The sequence below is a fragment of the Ambystoma mexicanum genome, chromosome 5p (genome assembly GCF_040938575.1).
Source record: "Ambystoma mexicanum isolate Mex_15411 chromosome 5p, UKY_AmexF1_1, whole genome shotgun sequence".
In the NCBI taxonomy this organism is placed as follows: domain Eukaryota; kingdom Metazoa; phylum Chordata; class Amphibia; order Caudata; family Ambystomatidae; genus Ambystoma; species Ambystoma mexicanum.
Genome location: NC_090930.1, coordinates 1,059,365,316 through 1,059,389,676, shown reverse-complemented (window position 1 = coordinate 1,059,389,676; position 24,361 = coordinate 1,059,365,316). Strand labels below are relative to the sequence as shown.

Sequence of the window (24,361 nt, the reverse complement as noted above, 5' to 3'; positions counted from 1 at the left end):
AGGGGCTTCATATGGCATAATTCCAGGAACTGTTGCAAAACTCGTGACACGGGGGTGGGGGCTATAAACCTACCGAACTTTGACATACTACCGGGCGGGACATCTCCAGTATGTGGCCAGATGGCTGTCCGAAGAAAAGAAGGCTGAAGCCAGGCTATTGTGCAAGGACACTGCCCCCTTCTTTCTAAGAGAAGTGGTGTGGTTGTCCAAATAGAAGATGCAAGTAAGGGTGAGACTGCTGGAACTGGGCTGGAAAATATGGAGCAAAGCATGGCAAATAGTGGGAAACCCGACCCCATGCTTCCTGGAGGTGGCGCTATGTGGGGAGGACTCGCAATTGATAAAAGGGATCCGTAGATACTGGGAACCAATGGGCCTCGCGACCCTCGTAGACGTATGGCAAGAGAGGGAGGTACTATATTTCCAGAGTAATGGAGGACACTGGGGTACATAAAGGCCAATATTTACATACACGAGAATTATCAAACGGGTGCGAGTAAGGTGGTCTGAGGCAGTGCTAGCGGAGCAACCCGATACAGTCATTGAGATGATGCACGATATCTCGGAGGGTGGGCAGGAAATATCCTGCATTTATTAACTATTGATTACCAGGGTGGGTAAGGAGTTGCTACAACTGAGGCGGGACTGGAAGGAGGAGGTGGGAGAACCTATGCAGGATGGACAATGGGATAGGGCACAAAGGTACCACAAGAAGGTGTCCAGCAATGCAAGGCTACAGCAGATCCAGTTATATGTTACTCACAGGGCATATATGACCCCTAGCAAAATTGCCAGGTTTGGAAGTTCAGTGACACAGAAATGCCCAAGGTGCGGGGAGGTGGACGCTGGGATGATACACATTTTTTGGGCATGTCCGGAGGAGGAGGGAGGGGGGGGGTAGATTCTGGACAGGTGTTAAACTACGCCTGGCTGAAAAAGGGATTACGCTGGAGGTGGAGTCAGTTTGGGCATGCATGCTGGGGGGTTTTGCCAGACCACACAACCTGAAGCACATTAGTAAGATGAAAGATTTGGCCTACATCCTGGCCAAACGGAGAATTGCAATGGGCTGGAAAGCAGCCCATAGACCCAGAATAGAGACGTGGTGGGCTGACCTCCTGAAATGGGCAGAAGCAGAAACGGCAGCTTGGTATGAAGCAATCAGTAGAGGAGGGAAGGAGGAAGCGGGACCCCCGATAGCCTGGAGACAACTGGTGGCCACGATGGTGGGACCCTCCCAGGCCGAACTCAGTGAAGATGATACGAGTGGGATCAATGAGGGAGATAAACCCGGAGGTACGCAAGCTGGGGCATTGAAGTAGGGGCTCGAGTTAAGGGGGCGGGAGGGGGGGGGGGGGGAGGACGGTGACATATAACATGTGAACATAATGATGTGAAGCTTATAGGCGAATGTCCTAAATGTTTGTAATGTTTGGAGTGTTAATAAAAATAATAAAAACTGTTTAAAAAAAACAAAAGTGAGAAAGGAACGGACTTTGCGGATATTAAAGAGGTGGTAGCGACATGTGCGAGAAGTAAGGTAGATATGATGTGAAAAAGAGGGAAGGATCGAAGTAAATACCTAGATTACGAGCATGGGTGGAAATAGGAAGGTTAGAATGGGGAAAATGAATGTAAGGAGGGGGAGTGGGGCAAGGAAGTGTGTTAGAGGGAAATAATAATACTTATTCCCTAGAGGCAGATGGGCACATTATGGTCCCAGGGAGCCTCAGAAGGGTCTCCGTCCTTTCCCAGAGGGAGAAGCTGTAACGCAACCCACTTAGATCTCCAGGGTAGTAGGGTGTCATATCCCTGACCTTGGGCGGCTGACTCCAAAGAGGGGTGAACGTCCAAGCCCAGCAGTGGTTCGTGGGAGGCCCAGGACATTCCCTGTCCTTTCCCGGAGGGAGAAGCTGTAACGCAGGCCAGCCAGAATACCAGGATGTTTGGTGATTATGTACCTGGCCTTGGGCACCCGTCATCCTTGAGCTCTGGCTGGGTGGCGTTACACCTTCTCCCTCTGGGGAAGGATGGGGAACCTACCGAGACTGCCTGAAACCGCTGCTGGACTTGTGGATGGTCAACCCACATGAGGGACAGCACCCCCAAGGCCAGGGACATCACCCCCGACCAGCCTGGAGCTCTGGCTAGGCAGCATTACAGAATTTTGTAACCTGCACAAGTCAACTACCCTTCAAAAGGTCTGCCAGTGCTCTTTCAAGAAATGTATGCTTGCCAATCCTCACCACGTTTGTTTCCCTCATTTACATATGTCAAGTACGTCTGCCAATGCCGCAAGCATACAAAATCTTGTGTACCATGGCTCTGTTTTTTGGCTTGTGGCAATGCTTGTTTTGTGAAACATTACAAAAAATGTGCGATTTCCTAACTGGAAGAGTCGGGGAATGTAGCGGAGCATTGCTTTTCTCAAAGTTCTCAGAAGTCATTGCCTTACCGGGCCGACCATGTCCACCCCATACCTTTTTTCTGTCATTTTTTCCAATTTTTCCCCAAACTTTGGACATTTTCCCTACATAGTTGTTGCCTGACCTGCGCAAATCACCACTTCTAAACTTGCAATTTTGTCTACTTTTCAGAAATGTATGCCTTTCTGTCTTCCCATTCAGCTTTCCTACCCACCCCTCTTCCATTCTGTCCACACATGTCCTACTGGAAAAAAGGGCAACATTGCCTACCTCTCACAAAACAGATGGTAACCATATGAAAATGTGTTTTTTTTGGTATCCACTCGAGCTGTTCTTGCAAAAATTGCGAATTCAGCACAGCAAACCATTAGTTCCTAGCTCTTACAAGGAAAAAACCACAGGCTTTTTTTTGTACATCATTTTATTGACATTTTCTGAAAGAAAGAAAAAATGCTAAATGTGCTCCTTTTTTGGTTATTTTCTCTCGGACCCATACAGCAAACTAGGATTCCTTGCTGGCGTTATGACCGCCTAAACGTGGGAAGAAAAGGGGCCAAACATGGCTGATATATCTCATATAACAAAGTTACAAGGGATAGAATGTGACATTCGGAAAATCACAAAAAAAAGCCTTGGCACTGGTGGGGAAAACCTTTGGCAGTTAAAGGGTTAATCAAACAAAAGGTTGCTTTAGAGTGCTGTGCATTTGGTTCGAAGTATGAATGTGGTTACAAAAGTGGTACGCCTGGATAAACTAGGTTGAAGGTAGTCGCGGTTAAAACCGAAAGAATGAGGTTCTGTAACTATGATTTTTATATTGTGATATTGCCATTTATGAATTATGTACAAAAATAAACATTGAATTTTGCAGTACATGCAGTTATAATCCATTATGATCAGTTATGTCCACCACTTTAGGTCTTGATAAATTGTGTCTTAACATATTGATTTCCTGGGCGATCACACTGTACCAGGTACCCTTCGATAGTTTAAAGAGCAGAAAGGACAATTGAATTGCGTTGGTGTCATTCCAACTGCATCCACCTACCTCCATCGGCTGTTGTCTTGGACCTCGGACCAGCAGCTTGAGCTGTCGTCTGAGGGTGTGCGGAGGGGGGCTGGTGGGGAAAGGGAAGAGATTGGTCTGGAGCAGGGCCTTACTTTTTGTTCCTCATCTTTGGGACAGATCTAGTACTTAAATAATTCCATTTGAAAACAGCTGGTCTATGCACTTCATTCCATTGTTTTCTATGAACAAACCTTTGGACACTTCTGAGTTCCTCTATAGTGAATGAAAATAGGTTTCTTTTTCCAGGGAGGCGGTGCTTCCTGTGGTAAACCAGAAGTGGGACTCGGATGAGAGTCATATTTCAAGGGTTTTATTAAAAGGAAAAGGAATGAAACGCTAACTTACCCCATTTCTATGAGGGAAGTTCCCTACCTAACAAAAAAAGAATGTAGGGTGGATGCTAAAGTCCAATATAGTCCAAATCCTATCCAGCTATCTGGCCCCATCACTATCGAAAACACCCAACTAAAACAAGGAAAATCAGAGGCTTTGTACACCAACCTCAGCAAAGCTTCTGCCTGGCCCAGTTCACACTATGTTTTCAGTCTTCCAAAGTTCCTTATCCTTTGCAGGATTTTCTTTCTAGCCTGGATATCAAATTACGCTTTGCAGTCTCTCCTTTTAATAAAGTAAACTGTTTCTGCATGCAAACCATTCCATTCCTCCAAGATTGCTTGAGAACACACAAATAAAATGTGTCCTTTCCTCCTCTGAGGCACTGGGACTCCACATAGACAGCTTCTTTCCTTCCACGCAGGTTATTTTTGATAGAGTAGTGGTTCACCCTGATTTTCCAAGTTTTGCAATATTTCTGGCTTTCCTAGCCTTAATTAAATTACTCACATCTGCTTCTTTCCCCCTTTCGTTCGTTAGTTGCATGCGTGGGTTTCTCGGGATCCCGGAACCGGAAATAACTTTCCAGCCATTATTCATACAGTTCCTGTTTTATAGGTTTTTTTTTTTGTTGTTTACAAGCTCGGGTTTCTCAGGCTCACGTAACCTTAATAGAACCTTTCAAGTCATCTCCAATGTTCGTATTCCTTTCAATTCCCCAGTATATAGGCTTTACCAATCTCAGGTTCCCATAGCCTTGGTAGCTTTTCCCAGAAGTTGTTTACAATATTCTCATTATTACTCTCAATTCCCCCTTTCATAGGGTGTTTGTACACTCTTGTTTCTCAGCTTTTCCGTTGGCTTTTCCACAATGTTCATAATACTCTCATCCCCCTCTTATAGGGAAATTGCACACTCTGGTTTTCTCAGGCTCTCGTAACCTGGATAGTTTCCCCAGTTATTATTCACAATGTTCGTCTCTTGTAGCTGCTGGTCTCCTGCTGGGTTTCCCAGGCTCCTGAAACCTCCTCTGCGCTCCCAGTGGATATGTATCTTTGTAGCTATGGTCGGACAGGCACATGGCTTGGGGTTCCGAGGCTCCCTAATATGGTCTGGTCTTGGCATATGCTACCAGCCTCCTGGGCCACCACAGGCACTGCTTCGTCACGCCACCAGACAAAACTGATGTTGGATAGAACGCCAACTCTTAGGCGTTCAGTTAGCGTTTTGCTCACCCTCTTTGCTTCTGTGGTTGCAGTAGATATACAAGTAGTTTCCATATTCATATATGCTAACATGGTGGTTTGGACAGAGTTCCATTCTGAAATGGGAGTCCTTGTCCCCAAGAGGGCAGTCACTCCCAATGAAGTCCCACTTGCCCAGAACCTTTGGGAGGGTTTTGCGTAGTGGGCTCACCTCCCTAGCCTCAAAGGCGGTGGTTCTCTTCTGGGATGAAGGGACGAGTCATCCAGATTCATCACATTCCCCACTCTGTCATCTCACTACTGACCACGCCTGTTCCACATTCTCTCTGTTCAGTCTTCAACCGTTGGGGAGATTTATCATTTGTATGCTTCATCCCCTCTCCTATTCAGACCACCTGCACTTTTTGCTGGACCCCTGGACCTTTGTCTTTCATCCTGAATGAGGGGAGCATTTTCCCACTCATTCATTTTTATGGTCTCTGTCTTTTGGAACTCTTTCCTTTGGATTTGACTGTCCAATGGAGTCTACTTTGATCCATATCTCTTAAGGCAATGTATTATACTGTTGCAGCACACAGCTCCTTATGGGCAGTGTTGCTGGGGACCATTAGGGTCCTCCGAGATTTCTTCATATCCTGGAGTAACAAACATTTTAGTCAGAGATTGGCACACCTTCTGTTGAGTGCCAATGGGATACTTTGTATCCCTCTTCTCCTGGGACTCATGTCACAAACACTCTCCTAGTTATGGCTGGTGCCAGTGGACGTGTCCTACCAACTATTGTGTGGATTTTCTACCGCAGGCTATGTCCATAGCCCTGCTTATCGCACAAAAGGGTCACCCAAGTTTTAACTTACTAGTGTGGTCATTCTTTGCCAGCCCTTCTACCATCCCTGGAGGGGAAGGCCTGTGTGTGTTATGCCTTTGGCGGGAACCCTTGGGTGTCCCCTCCTAGGCTCCAGTGTGTCTGGGCAGGCAGGAAGTGGGGGAGGAGTTTTTCACTTGCCTGCCTTTTGTATGCCTCAGTGTCTGAATGGAACCAGCTCCCACTTGGGGTAAGGCTGTCCTGATTGGACAGCCACCCGCCCCTTTCTGTAAATTGCTAAGAAAGATTGCAGAGAAGTGTGTGCTGGAACTGAATAAAAGGTCAGGCTCCCGAGGTGAAAACCAAGACGACCACTGGAAAGTGAAGTAACCGAAAAAGACGACTACCAGAGACACCGGCAGACTCTTTGCAACACCGTGAAGCGGCCACTGATTTCCTGACCCTGTTTTCTGTGCAACAGAGAAACTCCGAAGAGGACGACTCCTTCCCTTTGACTGGTGGGAACCACCAGTCCCAAGACAAACTTTGATTTGAGCCATCTCCAGAGGTCATGCAAGTTTCCAGAGCTGCGAATCCCCAATACCAGGAGACCTGCTGTCCATTCCGAGAGTATCATCATGGAAAGGCCAGATTCATCCAAGTCTTTGCTGAGCCCTCAAAGACACTCCAGAGACCCGATCCGACTCATCCAGACCCACTCAGCAGATGGTGGAACTGTAAGAAGTGAAGATTGACCAGGCGTATTGCGTCCTTTGTTGGTGCTGCAGAAAACACAGAAAAACCGCATATTGACCAGAGAAGTTGCTGAAAGCTGCCTTTTGTCATCAGACCAAGGAATCGGGAGGTCAGGTCCAGTGCCGCCACATCAAGGAGAATCCAGCCACAGTCTTTTCTTCTAACCTAAGGTACTGTGGGGAGAAGAACAAGTTACTTCTTACCTTGTAACGTTCTTTCGACGGGATGTTCCTCCGACGTAGTCCTCATCTTAGATATCTCCTTCCAGCTCTGCTGGCCTGGGAAAATTTTTTCTCTAGAGGGCGCTGCGCGTCGACGTCCTCCAAATCGATGTCCCTCGACAGCCGCCGTATCGACGTCGACGTCATCCTGCCTATAAAGGCCGCGCGCAGCGTCCGTTGCTCAGTTCCGTTTTGTAGCCCACAATAATACTTTCTGGACTAACTAATCACCCTGAAGGAGCGTAAGCTGCAACAACAAGGGAAGTAGAACTGCGGGGATGGATGGGAGGGTCGATGAGGAATACGTCGGAGGAACATCCCGTCGAAAGAACGTTACAAGGTAAGAAGTAACTTGTTCTTCGAAGGGATTGTGTCCTCCGACGTATTCCTCATCTTAGATAGGCTCCCATAGCAGTATTCTATATTCGGATGAGGGAGTACCGACTTCACGCTGTCTTCTATTGATGAATAGAATGCAGTACAGCCCTTCCAAACCTAGTCTCTTGACTGGAGGAGGAATCCAGATTGTAAAAACGTGTAAAGGTATGGACAGACGACCATGTAGCGGCCGCACATATGTCTTTAACCGGCACGCCTCTTTTGAGGGCCGATGAAGCTGCAATATCTCTGGTCGAATGAGCCCTAAGGTTTTGAGGGGGCTCTTTCCCTGCCAGTTTATAACATTCCAGAATGGCTAGAATGATCCATCTGGAAATGGTCTGCTTAGTTATTGGTAACCCCAGCTTGTGACCTGTGTAACCTACAAACAGCTGGTCTGCCTGTCTTATCCTGGCTAGTCTACTAATGTAAAAACTTAAAGCCCTCCTAGGGTCTAGCCTGTGTAACCTCTCTTCCTCTTTCCCCGGGTGAGGAGGAGGATAGAAAGATGGTAGGGTAATCTTCTGAGTGATATGGAATTCAGAAACCACCTTTGGGAGGAAATTAGGCTTCACTTGCAGGACAACTTTGTCTTTGTGAAAGATTGTATGAGGGGGTTTACAAGAAAGAGCTTGTAATTCGCTCACCCTTCTAGCAGATGTAAGTGCTATTAATAAAACAGTTTTAAGGGTAAGGAATCTTAACGAACAAGAATGGAGAGGTTCGAAAGATGTACCCATCAGGAAAGTTAGTACTAAGTTTAAATCCCATAGGGGAACTTGGAATGGTCTTGGGGGATAAACATTGGTTAACCCCTTTAGAAACTGTATTACCAAGGGTAATTTGAAATAGGATGGTTCTTCCGCAGTACGCTTAAAGATGGATAGCGCTGCGAGATAGCCCTTAATGGTGCCAATTTGAAGGCCTGAATTTGCCAAATATAGTAGGAAGGACAAAACCATTGGTGTACCACATGAAAATGGGTCGATATTCTGTTCTCTACACCAGCTGCAAAATCTGTTCCAACGGCAGCGGTATAAAGACTTTGTTGCTGGCCTCCTTGCCGAAAGCAACACCTCCATAACATCATCAGGGAGGTCCCAATCCTTGTTCCTCAGCCTTTCAGAAGCCAAGCGTGAAGGTTGAGGGTTTTGATGTCTGGATGGAGAATCTGACCTCCCTTCTGTGAGAGTAGGTTCTCTCTGAGTGGAAGTCGAATTGGAGGGCAGATGGACAAGTCTAGAAGGTCCGGGTACCACGTTCTCCTGGCCCAATCCGGGGCAATTAGGATCATGGTTCGCCGGAATCTTCTCAACCTCCTGATCATTTGAGGAATGACAGGGACCGGTGGGAACGCGTACAGAAGCGGAAACTCCCAGTCCACTATGAACGCGTCTCCCAGAGCTCCTCTCGGGGGAAATTCCCTTGAGCAGAACAGGTCGCATTTCCTGTTTAGGCTGGTGGCGAACAGATCTACCTGAGGGGTTCCCCAAAGGGCGAAGATCTCTTGAAGGACTTCCTGAGCTAGCTCCCACTCGTGGGAGACTGTGTTCTGCCTGCTCAGAGCGTCCGCTGTCAAGTTCTTCTCTCCGGCTAGGTGAACTGCCGATAGAGAGATTCCTTCTTGGATTTCCCAAAACCAGAGCTGCATCGCCTCTCTGCACAGGGGTAGTGATCCTACGCCTCCTCTTTTGTTGAGGTAATGCATGGCCACCGTGTTGTCCGTCATTATCAGGACGTTCTTCCCTTGTACAGCTGGCAGGAACGCCTTCAGCGCAAGTCTGATGGCTCTCAGCTCTAACAGGTTGATGTGTAGTCTGGACTCCGATGGAGACCAACGACCGCTGATGGTCAAGTCGTTGGCGTGGGCTCCCCACCCCGTGAGTGAGGCATCCGTGACTACTGTTATCTCCGGCCAGGGTTGCCAAAACTGTTCTACTTTCAGAATGTTCTCCTGACAGGCCCACCACTGAAGGTCTCGAGCCACCCTGCCGGGAACCTGAAGAAGATCTGTCATTCTCCCTGAGAATTGTGACCACTGAGTCCTCAGTGCCCACTGGAGGGATCTCATTCTCGGGCGAGCCTCTGGCACAACGAAAATGCAGGATGCCATGAGGCCTAGCAACCTCAAAAAGTCGAAGGCTGGGAGACGTTGGGCATGCTGGAACTTGGTAACCATCTGTAGATATCTTGAGCCCTCACCTCTGGTGGCGAGGCTTTTCCCAGGGAAGTATCCAGGATCGCTCCTATGAACTGGAGTCTCTGCGATGGTATCATTTGTGACTTCTTTAAATTGAGGGAGAAGCCCAGTCTGTGAAGGAAGTGGCACACGTGATTTAGCTGGATCTGAGCTTGTTCCGGAGAAACAGCCCTGATCAGCCAATCGTCCAGGTAGGGGTAGACGTGAATCCCTTCCCTCCTTAGACTTGCAGCCACTACCGACATTAACTTGGTGAAGACCCTCGGGGCGGAGGTCAGCCCAAATGGCAGCACTCGAAATTGATAGTGAGAGTTGCCAATTGCGAACCTCAGGTATTTCCTGTGTTTGAGATGGATAGGCACATGGAAATAAGCGTCCTGAAGGTCCAGAGATACCAACCAGTCCTAGAACTGAAGGGCCTGGAGGATCTGAGAAAGAGTGACCATCTTGAATTTGTCTTTTCTGAGGAATTTGTTCAATTCTCGCAAGTCCAAGATGGGTCTCAGTCCTCTGTCTTTCTTCGGAATAAGAAAGTAAGGGGAGTACCAGCCCTTGTTCCTCTCCGCTACAGGTACCGGTTCTATGGCACCTTTCTCTAGCAGGTCCAAAATTTCCTGCAAGAGGAGCGGATCTGGAGCTTTCTGAGAGCTGATCCCCGGTGGATGACTCTGAGGTATACGTAGGAAAGGCAGGCAGTAACCTTGGGCAACTGTTTCCAATGCCCGAGCATCTGACGTGATAGCCTGCCATACCGCCAGATGTTGAGTCAACCTGCCTCCTACAGGTGTCCTGTGAGGGGAGTCCTCAGAGTGGTTTTGGGGCGGCTGATGCAGATGCCGATGGTAAAGAGGTACCTGCTGTTGCTGCGGCTTTTGAATATCTACCCCGTCCACCTCGGGTAGTTCTTCTTTGACCCCTTTGAGCCGGTCGTCCTCTACCTCTTCCGAATGCGGAGTAGAAGCGAAAGGACTTGCCCCTCGCAGAGGTTCCTGTGGGACGAAAAGGAGTCTGACGGATTGCAGCTCCTAGGGATTTTGCTGCTGCTTTTGAAGTTTACAGTTTCTCTAAACTGTCATCCGCCTTTTTCCCGAACAAAGAAGAGCCATCGAATGGCATGTTCAAGAGCCTGGCTTGCACATCTGGGGCAAAACCCGACTTTCTCAACCAAGCGAATCTCCTGGTTGATGTACTTGCCGCCATTGCTCTGCTGATACTGTCAGCCGAATCAATGGCCGTCTGGAGGGATTCGCACATAGCGTCTTTACCATCCTGTATAATATTGAGGAACGCATCCCTTTCTTCTCCCTCCGGGATACAGTCAGCCGCTGTAGAAGCACACTCCCAAAGTGTATGGCTGAACCTAGCAAGGGTGCAAGTAGCATTAACAGACTTTAACGCCATGCTACATGCTGAAAAGACTTTCTTTGCCATAGCATCATAGTTTTTATCGACCCTGTCCTGTGGGACTGTAGGATAAGCCGTCTTGACATCGGTAGAGGATGCTGCTTGTACCACCAGACTTTCTGGGGATGGGTGTTTAGACAAAAACACTGGGTCTGTGGAAGATACCCTGTACTTTGTAGACAGTTTTTTATTTACTGCTGGTATTACATCTGGGGTTTCCCAGTTTGTCATGATCTTTCTCTGAAGAGCTTTATGAAAGGGCACCACAGGATCCTCTTGTGGGCCTTTGTCAAGAATATCCGTGAGGTCATCTTGTTGGAAAGATTGTGAAGGTGCAGACCACCCCATGAACTCTGTAATCCTGGCCATTAAGGCTCTGTAGGGGGTTTCAGCATGCTCCCCCGGGTCTGGCTTAGCAAACTCCACCTCAGGGGAAGTGTCTAACCCACTTGCCTCATGTAAAGAATCATGAAGATCCTTTAATCTGCGCTCTTCAGAGGAAAATTCCTCTCTAACTGGGGTTACAGGTCCCTGTAACTCAAATGTGTCTTGTTCAGACAAATCACCCTCTTCTAAAATTGAGGATATAGTTCTCAATTGTTCTGAACTCATAAAGGGAGTAAATCCCATTTCCAAGGCAGAGGGTGCCGAACTTGTCATTATTGGCCTCGAAAACGTCGATGTCGTCGACGCCGAAGGCTTCGAGTGTGGCGTCGAAAACAGAGGTGGAGGCCTCGAGGACCTCGACAGAATTGGAATTCTACTCGACAATATCGAAGCCATAAACGTCGAGGGCCTGGGGATAGTCACTGGATGTGTGGTAACCGTGACTTTTCTTGGCGTCGACGCCGGTGTCGAGGCCGGCGTCGAGTCGACAGACCCGTGTGTCGAAGGTCCCCTCGACAACGGCGTCGAAGAAATCGACCTCGACGGGACCTTCGTCGACGGCGTCGACGGAACCTTCGAGGAAGGTTTGGAGGTCATAGTCCTGCTCGAGGGTTCGAGACGCGCTCGAGAGGTTTCTTTCGCCGGGTACTGCGACTCGCGGCGTTTTTGACCTTCGGGTCTTTCGACCAGAGCATCGCTCTCGGCAGTCTTCGAGGGGGTCGAGGCCGCTTTCTCAAAGACGCTCATCATATTCTTTCGGAATTCCTCCCATTCAGCCCGGGAACTATGTTTCGTGGGGCAAGGGATTCTTTTTGGCGAAACAGAGGAAGAGGAAGACGGAGACGGAGAAGGGGATCTTCGACGTCTCCTCTTCGAGTGCTTCGATCTCGAGGAGTGATGAGACCCACTCCGAGACCTAGAGCGCGAATGGTGACGAGGAGACGAATGTCTCGACTTCGTCGACGAAGAAGAAGCTTTAAAAGTCTTACCTTTCTCCAGCTTCCCCCTACGCTCCTTCAGGGCCTTAGCTGTCATGGACATACAGTCCTCGCATTCCGAACAATGGTGTTCAGCTCCCAAACACCACAGACAAATTCTGTGAGGATCGGTCAACGACATCTTTTTCCCACAATCTCGACATTTTTTGAAGCCGGATCGAGGAGTTGTCGGTTCCGACGAGGAAGCCATCGAGTACGGATCGAATAACTCGAGGTAAATAGGATTAATCTGACTAAGAACTGAGCAACGGTATTCCGAGGCACTGAGTAAGCGCGGAAAAACGGAACTGAGCAACGGACGCTGCGCGCGGCCTTTATAGGCAGGATGACGTTGACGTCGATACGGCGGCTGTCGAGGGACATCGACTCGGAGGACGTCGACGCGCAGCGCCCTCTAGAGAAAAAATGTTCCGAGGCCAGCAGAGCTGGAAGGAGATATCTAAGATGAGGAATACGTCGGAGGACACAATCCCTTCGAAAGGTATTTCTTCCTTGATCGGTGACGTTGCTCCAGAATGTTGTGCACATAGAGGTGTCAAGGGTACCTCCCTTTTACCTCTGACTCAAGCTGCTGCTTGTGCCCCTTTAGCAAGTCCTTAACAGGGTCTACAATGTTGGTTTAATCTTGCTGCATCATAAACACTAGAGACTGGAAAGTATCCACAGAAACTTTCCATATTCTACTGCTTGTCAAGACTTTAAACCCTCTACGGACTGCCTTTAGCCAGAGTTGCGTTTTGGAACTTAAAAAACATGCTGAGCGAAGAAACTGCCTCTAGAATCTTAAGCCTTGCTAGTCTAACACTAACCAAGTATTTTCCTTTCCAAAAGTCACTATCTAATATGTTTATGCAGAGTAAATGTCTTTACCGAATTCCTGTTAAGATTCTAGAGTGTGCGTTATTAGCGATAATATGATAGAACTGTCATTGCTGTCAAAAGCTGTAACAAATGTAACCGCGAGCAACTACAAACTAAGCAGTGGCCTTATTCCTGAGTGTTTTGGTTTATTGTGGCAAGTATTTTAAAGTGAATCTTGTGTAAATATAACAAATCTATATTTGAATATACATTTATGTGTAAGTGTTTCATTGATGTGCATTACTAACTAGGTTCAGTGTACTTACCTACATCTCACATCTTCCTCTTATGAGAAGCTTGACTGCTATGCCACTCTTCCAAGGTTCCAGCATTAGCACAGACCGATACTAAGAGTTGGGGATCTACAGACCACTGGGATAGCTTACTAAAGTCTCACCTCCAAGTGGGACTTTAGAAAAACTCCCCTAACATCAACGGACTGCCTTGCACCTCTGTCCAAACAGCTTAGTTTCAGAATTCCAGATGCCACCCCCCACCTCCACCTTGAGGGTTTATTACAGACACAGTGTACACTTGTCAAGGTGGTGCTCCAGAAAGCATTTGGTGTTGCTGTTGAGTGATCCATTCACTGTTTTGGATTTCCTTCAAAGCGGGTTTATAAAGTCGAAACTGAAAGGAGTGGGCACCACAAGCAACTTCCTCAATTCTGGAAAATGTATATTATATGGTGTCATATACCAAAAACAACCCCCATCTGCATCTGGGGTGAATACCAATCAATAACTATTCCTGCTAAACCATGACAGGATTGTTGGAAGGACCCCTCAAGGAATTTCCATGGTCGGCATCTGAAGCAGTTTTTTAAAAATCTGGTTCTGTTGGTATTCAATGAACTATATGACCAAATGTTCGCAATCACTTTTTATATTTGACAACTGTAAAAGTACAACATAGCAGTGCTAATTGCTGAACCCAGGCAAAAGTTGACATCATCCAATGCATTTCCTACCTTCAGCATCACATGAAACAACCTCCAAATTGTATGCCTCATGTTCATCCCTTTTGACAAACCCATACCAGTTCTCATGGAATAGCACTATTTCCACTCATTGGGCCTGTATATTGCGGAGCAATTTGGTGGTGCTCAAAAGGAACCTCAATAGTCTAGCAGTGGTTTGTTTGGTTTCAGTAGGAGGCCAATGTTCTCACAGCACGTTGGATATGGGAGTACTCAATGGGAAGCAGACTCAGAGTACTGACTGCAAAGGACCAACAGCATCGCTCTCAGTGCCTTCCAACATTCTGCCAGCAGACAATAGGGTCCTGGTATCTTTTCAGATTTCATTTTGGTGATGGCAATCTGTAACTCTTTGTGGGAGACTGGCACTGCCAGCATTCCCATATCTTCTCACCCAGCCGATGCAGAACCAATGGCCTCAAGTTATCCTCAAATGACAGTTACTTCCAATATTTTACAGCAATATAGTTTCCGATGGTATTGTTTAACTCTTTGTTGACCCGGATGGGGTGCATGTGGTTCTTCACAGGGTTTCGTATTGAGGCTATCAGTCGCTTGTACTCAGGCAGTAAAGCTTGTGTGCCAGCAGCCTACAACTCTTTTCACAATTATGGAATCAGTTAGTCTAAATAGGGCATATTCTACCATCCACCTTGCTCATCAACTTGATCAACTAACTTCAGCTTCTCAATATCTCTGGTTCTGCAGAGTCAGGGTTCCTAAACCAGACCTCTATGCGTTTCTCTTTTGCCCAGCCTGTCCATTTCTTTCCTCTTTTCCTGCTTATCAGTCATCGGGTACCTTCTCCTTGTGGGATATTAAAACACTTCCCAGACTGGGGTCACAAACCCCTGTTTCAATTGTCCCTAACAAATCCACTAGCTCTGGCCACCATTTGTTGTCTAATGGTGTCTTTGCAGAGGTATAAAATTGCTCAAGCGCCAGTTGAAAGATCTAGACAGAGGGTGGCTCATGTGTTACAAAATGTCCAATCTCATTTGTTGCATTCTGTGTGCCGTCCCAAGGAGGTTAAATATGAGTCAATCCTTGAGTGTGTGCCATGAGTAGGGGAATAACATGTGTAGTCCCAGTCTGTGGGATGTTGATGTCTATGTATCTGAGAGCCTGTGTTTGCGAATAAGGCTCTGCAACATGCTGGTGGCTCTACTTGGCTACTGCATGTGGAACCTCCACAAGGACCTATTGAGGATGGAGTCTAGTACTTCACTCACCTCAAGTATTATGCATCACCCCCGTGCCTCTGGCTGTGTTGCAAGACCTTATGGAAGAAGACCGCACATCATCAGATTTGGTGCATATATGTTACAACAAAGGACTTCTGTATCATGAACTTTGAAATAGTGGGGAGGATTCTCTCACCATCATGGCCCCAGGGAAATTACAGCGACAGGTATGATTTTACGGACCGTCATCACAACACCTCTTGACCTGGAACCAAATGAGTAGAAGACATTCCAAACCCACCCTCTTGCCAGATTCATAGCCTCCTCAGGAACTAGGTGCGGCTTTTGGAGGGGAGCTATATCACAACCCATTTCATATAGCAACTGAGTCCTTTAACATTTCAAGTCACACATTTCAGGTCCTTCCTAACCAGTGCCCCAAAGGAGTCCAAACAACAGCTTTCTACCATGAATGTTTGGATCAATGCCCCTGGTTTTTGAGACCCTGGCTCAAGCATATATGCACACAAGCGTGACTGCAAAGACAGTCGCAAGCAGATAACCTATGGGTCTTCAACTTGCAGCTCTCCAGATATTTAGGACAGACTGCCATAATACCTTACTGTTTACTATTCGGAATATAGAGCAAGGGAATTGTAGTAGAGACCAAGGGATTTTTATTAGAGACTAAGGGTATTGTAGTAGAGACTAAGTGAATTGCAGTTCAAAACATCTGGAGAGACAAAGGTTGCAGACCCCTCCGATAACCCACCATCAGCGGCCAAGAGAGCTTAAAAAAACACTGTGTCCAACAGGCACAGTCAAGCCCGAGGCTGCGTGGGTTCACAGAAAGGCAAACCACCATAAAATACCCCTCCATATTTCCACACTTAAACTTTGCTTAGCACATCTAGAAAAAGTTATACTAGTTGAACCTACTAAAGCCATCAAATACACAAGGAAGTTTCATATCACTGATGAAAGTTGCAAGAAAAGGCACATTTGCTGAATAGACAAACTACGGAAAAAAGCAACAGAAACCAAACCTACCATTACGTTGCTTTCAAGCATTTGTAGGCCAGGCGTGCCATTGCCTTGTAACAGGGTATGCACCACATTATCCAGTTTGCTTTCCTCTTCTGCAGGAATGCAATACCTATTTTGGTTTAAAAAAAAAAAAGATTGTCAAAGATACATCAGGAAATTGTCTACTTAATCTGATGGTGCCAAGTAATTTACACACAATGAGAGAGAGAAAACATAATTGGCAACAGCCAAACTACATCTTCTCAAGGCAAAACAGAGTTTCAGCATTCACTCAGTGTACCAGAATTCAAAACTGCTCCAGTTAGTCTGCATCAAGTACTGATTGTAAAATGTTCAAACTCTTTGTTAATGCCCTTCCCCTATTTCACCTTGTGGCACCATGGTATTCCCCCAAAATACAATAAAAAAAGCTGAATGCACAATTACTGTGCATTCAGCGTGTGAAAAAAATAAATACATCTCTCAGGGTCCTCTTGGAACCTATTCTCCTTTGAACCCCATTTCAACAAGTACATAAAAATCTGTTAAAGTCTCATGAATGTGCTATACAAAATAGGCCCTGGTGGGATCTGTCAGAGCGGCAGGAGGGCTAGCACTAAAGAGTTCGTATAGTGTACATACATGTTTTAATGTCCCGATTAGATTGAGCCTAAGGGCTAGCCCACTGCAACAGCTCTTGAGCAGCCTCTACTGCTTTGTCTGGGAGCCTTTTGAAAAGATGCCATATGGGTTCTATTAATTTTTGTGGCTATACTCTTATTAGTGAATCAATCAATTCAATACATGCCATCATATATAAAACTCAAATGAGCAAATAAAGTTAATTAATAGGCTATGCTAAGTGATCACATTATCAAAGGTGCAGCATAGCAGCTTATTGAATACAGGTGTAAGGTGTGGTACCTCAAAGGCCACCCAGTCCAGCAAGGCTCATTATTGTCTGCGATCCCACTGCACGCGTTTTGCAGTGCCTTGGCCATCGACATAGCCCATTTCAGATGGTTTGTAAAATGAAACCTGCACACTTCCTTGTTCTTGCTTGATGCCCATCTATACAAAATAACACTTCAAAAAATACCAGAATGGCAACTGCATTCCTCAGGATCTAAAATGTATCCCAAGCCCTTCAGCATGTGCCCTCAACGAAAATAAGAAATGTCCCCATGGACCTTGCTTAGGATGGGCCCCACCCTTCGTGTCACTTTCTTGCAGTAACTTCCCTTCCACTTAAACTGCACATTCTGATCTCTGTTCATATACCATGGGCTACTCTCCATGCTCCTTGCCTGAGCGATCAACACTGCACGTCTGTAATCCTACACCACACAGCCCGAGACATTCTCAACGTAACTCCAGAATTCCCTTGTAGCTGGAGCATCATCTGCAGCACCTTCACCATTGCACCTATAAGTGTGCTACCTTACCCTGCACCCAGCCATTGGTGGCCCTGACACTATCACTCCACATCAATTATGGAACAGTAAGTTTGGATAGAGGATGTAAGTACTCAAACCCTAACAATTGATACATCTCTTACACACAGAAGTGGTTACTTTCTTACCTGGTAACGTTCTTTCGATGGGATGTTCCTCCGACGTATTCCACATCTATGACAGTAATCACCACAGCTGTTCTGCCTCGAAAATATTTTTGGGTGTAGGTGTCCTGCGTCGAGGACGTCGATACGCTGTCCTCGAGGGCCTCCGTCGAGGGTCAACGTCACGGGATGTTATATCTAGGACGCACGGCACCCATAGCCTCAGTTGTAGTTTTTTCCCCAGAACGTGAGGCACCAATCTCCTGCCAGTATGACTGCAGAAAGCCTTGCGAAAATGTAAGCTGCAATCGCATAAGAAATTCTGTAGAGGGGCAGGTGCGAGGTGGAATACGTCGGAGGAACATCCCATTGAAAGAACGTTACCAGGTAAGAAAGTAACTTGTTCTTCGAGGGGATTGTGTCCTCTGACGTATTCCACATCTATGACAGACTCCCAAAGCAGTACCAACGTCTGGCGGTGGGAAAAAGAATTTAGAATTTTAGAATGCCCTATCAAATTGCAGAATAGGGGACCGCCTTACCAAAGGCCAAATCGTGCCCATGGATAGAGTCCAGGGAATAGTGTTTACAAAAGTATGGACAGAGGCCCATGTGGCTGCTTCACAAATATTACGAACGGGAACACCCCTCTGCAGAGCAGTAGACGCAACCACACCCCTAGTAGAATGAGCCCGTAAGCCTACTGGAGGGTCCTTACCCGCTAACCGGTAACATTCAGAGATAGTCAAAATGATCCATCTTGACAAGGTCTGCTTGGAAACAGCTTGACCTAAACGCCTTCCAATGTATCCTACAAATAGCGGATCGTCCACTCTGACCCGGGACAACCGTGAGAGATAGAAGCTCAAAGCTCTCCTCGGATCCAACCTATGGAGCCTCTCCTCTTCCTTACCAGGATGCGGAGGATGATAGAACGCTGGAAGAATTCTGGCTCAAATGAAATTCCGACACAACCTTCGGAAGAAAAGAAGGATGAACCCCAAGGACAACCCTGTTCCTATGGAACACTGTGAAAGGTGGCTTGGTGCAAAGTGCCTGCAACTCACTCACTCTGCGAGCGGAAGTAACCACAACTAAAAATACAGTCTAAAAAGGTCAACAGTCTCAATGGACAAGAATGTAAGGGTGACGGTGGAAACACATTAGTTAGCCCTTTTAGAAACTGAGAAATCAAAGGGATCTTAAAATAAGAACACTCCTCAGATGAGCGCTTAAATATTGACATCGCAGCCAGGTAACCCTTAATGGTACCCACTTGCAGGCCCTTGTGAGCTAATGAAAGCAAAAAAGACAGAACCACAGGAATTGAACACTGAAAAGGATCCACATTCTGAACCCTGCACCAGTCGCAGAACTTTCTCCAACGGCAACGGTACAGGGATTTTGTTGCTGGCCTTCTGGCCGAATGCAACACCCATCACGTCTTCAGGGCGGTCCCAATCCTTATACCTTTTCTTTTAATTAATGTAGTGCGTTAAAGTTATAATACAAACTTTTCACACTTGGACATTAAACTTCAAGTTAACATATTACAGTAGAGGTAACTGTACAATTCTTTAGATTCCAATTACATAAAAACAAATCAGAAAAACCAGAACAAACATAATGAAACAGAGATGTAAAACCTAAACATTTAAAACAAGCTAGTTCTTATAATAGTTGGTTTTACACCTATAATTCCAACTAGCCAACCCAGTAGACCTCAAAATCTTAATGTTAATAACACGCCTAATCAACGCCTCATAAGAGCAAATAGGATACATCAACCTTTCAGATACCAAGCATGAAGGCTGAGAGACTTGACCTCTGGATGGAGAACCCAACCCCCTCCCGTGAGAGGAACCTACGCAACACTTGTGGAATGACGGGACTGGAGGAAACGCGTACAGCAGTGGGAAGGACCACTCCACTACGAACACGTCCCCTAAGGCTCCTCTTAGAAGAAATTCCCGCGAGCAGAATCTTTTGCACTTCTGGTTGACACTGGTGGCAAAGAGATCCACTTGTGGGGTCCCCCAAAGGGCGAAGATCACCTAAACAACTTCCTGAGCCAGTTCCCACTCGTGCAAGACCGTGCTCTGCCTGCTCAGAGCATCCGCCGCCGCGTTTGTTGCCGGCCAGATGAATTGCCGCGATCGAAATTTCCTGCTGGATGGCCCAGCACCAGAGCTGCATCGCCTCTCTGCACAGTGGGAGTGACCCTGCCCCCCCTTTTTTGTTTAGGTAGTGCATGGCCACTGTATTGTCCATCATAATCAGGACATTCTTCCCCCGCACAGACTGCAGAAAAGCCTTCAGGGCTAGCCTGACCGCCCTCAGCTCTAAAACATTGATGTGGAGTCTTGACTCCGACGGAGACCAATGACCGCTGACTGACAACTTGTTGGCATGAGCTTCCCATCCCGTGAGGGATGTGTCCGTCACGATCGTCACCTCCGGCCAGGGTAGCCAAAACGGTGCTCCCTTCATCAGATTGCCTTCAGTCGGCCCACCACAGAAGATCCTGGGCAACCGAGGGTGGCACCTGAACGGGATCTGACATCCTGCCGGAGGGCTGCGACTACTGCATCTTGAGAGCCCACTGCGGAGATCTCATCCGCAGCCTGGCCTCCGGCACCAATAGAATGCAGGATGCCATGAGGCCGAGCAACATCAAGAACTCGAACGCCAGGAGACTCGGTTACGCTCACCTGGTCTCTGCAGGCACGTTGGGGCACGGTTGGAGCCCTCCCTCGACTTGGCTCCCTGGTGTTGGTTGTCTCCCCCAGCTGCCTCAAAGGATAGGGTTCTGGATACTGGTGTTGCACCTGGGAGGAGAGGAGAGGAGGAGAGGAGAGCGTGGAGGTGTCCTGAATCCACTCCCCTCTTTCGTGCCAGAACAATGTGTGCAAGAGTCTTACCATGCAAGCTCACCTGTTCTTTTGAGATGTTGGGCTCTCCGTCCTACTTTCTTCAGCAGGGGCGCGTAGAGCGGGCCTAGTTGCTTCACTTGTCCGCGACATGGCGATCCAGACCAGCTGTGACCAATCCACTTGAAGGTAAGTCTTTGGTTTCCTAATAATGTCTTTAGCGATTAATATTGAGGAAATGATAAGCAGTAATTATTTCCTGCTATGTCGCTGCTCTTCCCAAATCGGTGTGAAGATGAAGGTCGAGGACGTGGAACATCTCTTGGGATTCCCCTGAGAAAGATGGGCTCTAGAGGACAACAGGTACACCGATCGGTATGATGGAAGTCCAGACTCCGGTAAGATGCAGCCCAAGGTTCGTGATTGTGAGATTTCTAACCTGTTGTGTTCTTTTCCCCTTGCAGGAGCGGTCCGATGGCGTGGAACAGGGTCCGGGGACTTGGAAGTGGTTCGATGGCTCCAGAGGAAGATTCCGCGGGGAAGCGGGGAAGAAGCGAGATACTCACGAGTCGCTGGCAGTCCGAATTGGAAAAGAAGAAGCCCCGACTCTGGCAGAATGCAGGTAGGGTGCACGCACTGTGGTGGCGGGGCTGGAGTCAGGTAGGTAAGCTTGGTAAGCGCCTTCAGCGATGGAGCGGCTGGAATCAGGTTAGCGCCTTCAGCGATGCAGCGGCTGGAATCAGGTTAGCGCCTTCAGCGATGCAGCGGCTTGAATCAGGTTAGCGCCTTCAGCGATGCAGCGGCTGGAATCAGGTTAGCGCCTTCAGCGATGCAGCGGCTGGAATCAGGTTAGCGCCTTCAGCGATGCAGCGGCTGGAATCAGGTTAGCGCCTTCAGCGATGCAGCGGCTGGAATCAGGTTAGCGCCTTCAGCGATGCAGCGGCTGGAATCAGGTAAGCGCCTTCAGCGATGGAGCGGCTGGAGTCAGATGGGTGCGCCTTCAGCGATGGAACGGCTGGGATCAGGTAAGCACGGTGGTCTTCAGAACTGGAGTGCCGGAATCAAGGTGAGATACTCTGCTTTGCAGCATGACGCTTACCGCTGTAACGCAAAGAGAGGGCCTGAGATTGGACTGGCCTTATATAGGCTGGCTCCGGCCCCTCCCTTTAGCCACGCCTTGTGGTTCCACCTTGCCTTGCCCAAGGATTCCAGCACGTGCCTCCCAATGCAGTCCTATGGCCACGCCCGGTCCCGATAAACGTGCCTTAGGCACATAGTGTTTCAAGCACATATTTTCATGAGCCTGGCGCCAAGGGCGCCAGGGCTGGGTCCAAGTGGCCCTTGTGGGTGACGGAGGCCTGGGCCCTTGCCCTATGGCCATGACACACTGCGCATGGTGAAACTTGTTCACCATCTGCAGTATGTTGAACCCTCACCTGGGGAGGCGAATACTGCCCCAGGGATGTGTCGAGCATTGCTCCAATCTACTGGAGCCGCTGGGTAGGTGTCAATTGAGACTTCAAGTTGAGGGAGAAGCCCAGCTTGAGAAGGGAACGGCAGGTGACAGACAGATGATCCAGGACTTGCTCGGGAGAGCGCGCCCTGATCAACCAATCGTCCAGGTAGGGGTAGACGTGAATCTCCCCTTTCCTGAGATATGCTGCCGCCACCACCACCATTAGCTTGGTGAAGACCCTTGGGGCGGAGATCAATCCGAACGGCAGGACCCGAAACTGAAAATGCGAGTCGCCAACCGCAAACCTCAGGTACTTCCTGTGCTTGCGATGAATCGGCACATGAAATTAAGAATCCTTGAGGTCGAGAGACACCAACCAGTCCTGAAGTTGAAGGGCCTGGAGGACTTGAGAAAGAGTAACCATCTTGAACTTGCCCTTCCCTGAGGAGCTTGTTCAAACCACGCTAGAACATAATGGGTCTCAAGCCCCCGTCTTTTTTCAGAATCAAAAAATATGGGAATTACCATCCCTTGTTCCTCTCCGCTACAGGCACCAGTTCTATGGCCCCTTCCTCCAGCAGGAATAGGATTTCCTGCGCAAGGAGCGGATCCGGACTCTTCAAAGAGAGCTTCCCCGGTGGATTGTCGTAAGGCCTCTGCCAGAAAGGAAGACAATAGCCATGGGCTATGATCTTCAGAACCCACACATCTGAAGTAGTGGCACGCCATTCTACAAGATGCTGCGCCAGCCTTCCCCAACCAGCGAATCATGGGTCATGGCCTCACGACTGAGCGGAAGCGGCAGTGCCTGAAGGCAAGGAGGCAACTGCCCGAGCGGCTTTGGCACCTCGAGTACCTTGTTTTCCACCTCTGGTACTCCTACGTTGGCCCCTTTGACTGGCAGCTCCCCTTGATCTACCAAAGGAAGAGTAGTATCGAAAGGAACCTCCCCTCCATTGCTGTCCCCTACGACGAAAAGATGGAGGTTGACGTACTGCAGCGCTCAACGACTTCGCTGCAGCTTTGGACATCTGAAAGTTCTCAAGGCACTTGTCAGCCTTGCTGTCAAAAAGATGGAAACCATCAAAGGGCATGTTGAGAAGCCGGGACTGCACATCGGGAGCAATCCCGACTTCCACAACCACGCAAACCTGCGCATCACGGTGCTTGCCGCCATGGACCGGCTGACACAGTCTGCCACGTCCAGACCCGACTGAACGGATTCACACATGGCATCCTTGCCATCCTGCACGAGGGCTAGGAAGCTATCCCGTTCCTCCCCTTTGGGAATATGTTCAGCCGCCAAAGATACACAATTCCACAGAGTGCGAGTGAATCTTACTAAGGCACAAATGTAGTTGGCTGCCTTTAAAGCCATACCCCCAGACGAAAATACTTTCTTCGCCCAGCCATCAAAGCGCTTGTCGTCCCTATCAGGAGGGATGGTAGGGTACGCAGCCTGCTTCGATGGGGCCATAGCCGCCTGCACCACTAAACTCTCTGGAGTGGGGTGCATGGACAAGTAGCAGGGGTCACCACTGGCTGGACTGTATTTTCTCGGAAGCGACAACCACTGCCGGGAGACTCTCCGGAGCAGTCCAAGCCACCGCCACCCTTCTTTGTAAGGCCATATGAAATGGCAGCACCGGGTCAGTGGGCGGACGTTGGTGCAATACTCTGTCAGGTCATCCTGCAGAAAATCAACAGATGGCGCAGACCACCCCAAGTACTCAGTCACCCTTGACGTGAGACGCCTGTATGAGGACTCAGCATGTGTGCCAGGCTCAGGCCTAGCAAACTCAACTTCCGGAGGGGTGTCCAGACCACTGGCATAGTGTAAAGACTGACGTAGGTCTTCAATTTGGCTGTGAGCAGACAACAGGTCATCAAGAACCTCAGGAGGCACAGCCCCTTCCTCATCCGACCCTTCTTCCACCTCTGAAATGTGGTCCAAAAGGCATAAATCAAGCCTGGGGGGATGACCAGAGAAGGGCTCAAAGACAGGCCTCACTGACTTGCAGAGGGCCTTCCTCAGAGTTCACACCGCCCTCCCGGGCAACTCTGGTAAATTCTCCTCAAAAGGCGTCTATGGAATTGGTGTCGACATCTACCGAGGCGCTGACGGCTTTGACAACGGCTTCGAGGCCGGAGCCCCGAGCATGTCCTTTCGACGGCCTTGGGGCCGATGGCGTCGACGACTTCCTCAGAGCCAGAGCTTTGAGAGAATCCCTCGACGGACATGGTG

General features: G+C 48.3%; 1 protein-coding gene across 3 annotated transcripts in view; it reads right to left on the bottom strand.

Annotated features, from left to right (window-relative positions):
• The window catches only part of JARID2 (jumonji and AT-rich interaction domain containing 2), a 1,398,385-nt gene that overhangs the window by 231,379 nt on the left and 1,142,645 nt on the right, over positions 1-24,361 (bottom strand). For all 3 annotated transcript variants that reach the window (XM_069613558.1, XM_069613560.1, XM_069613559.1), the window contains one exon: positions 16,257-16,362. In XM_069613558.1, coding sequence (XP_069469659.1) covers positions 16,257-16,362 — 106 coding nt within the window. The remainder of the gene's footprint in view (positions 1-16,256; positions 16,363-24,361) is intronic.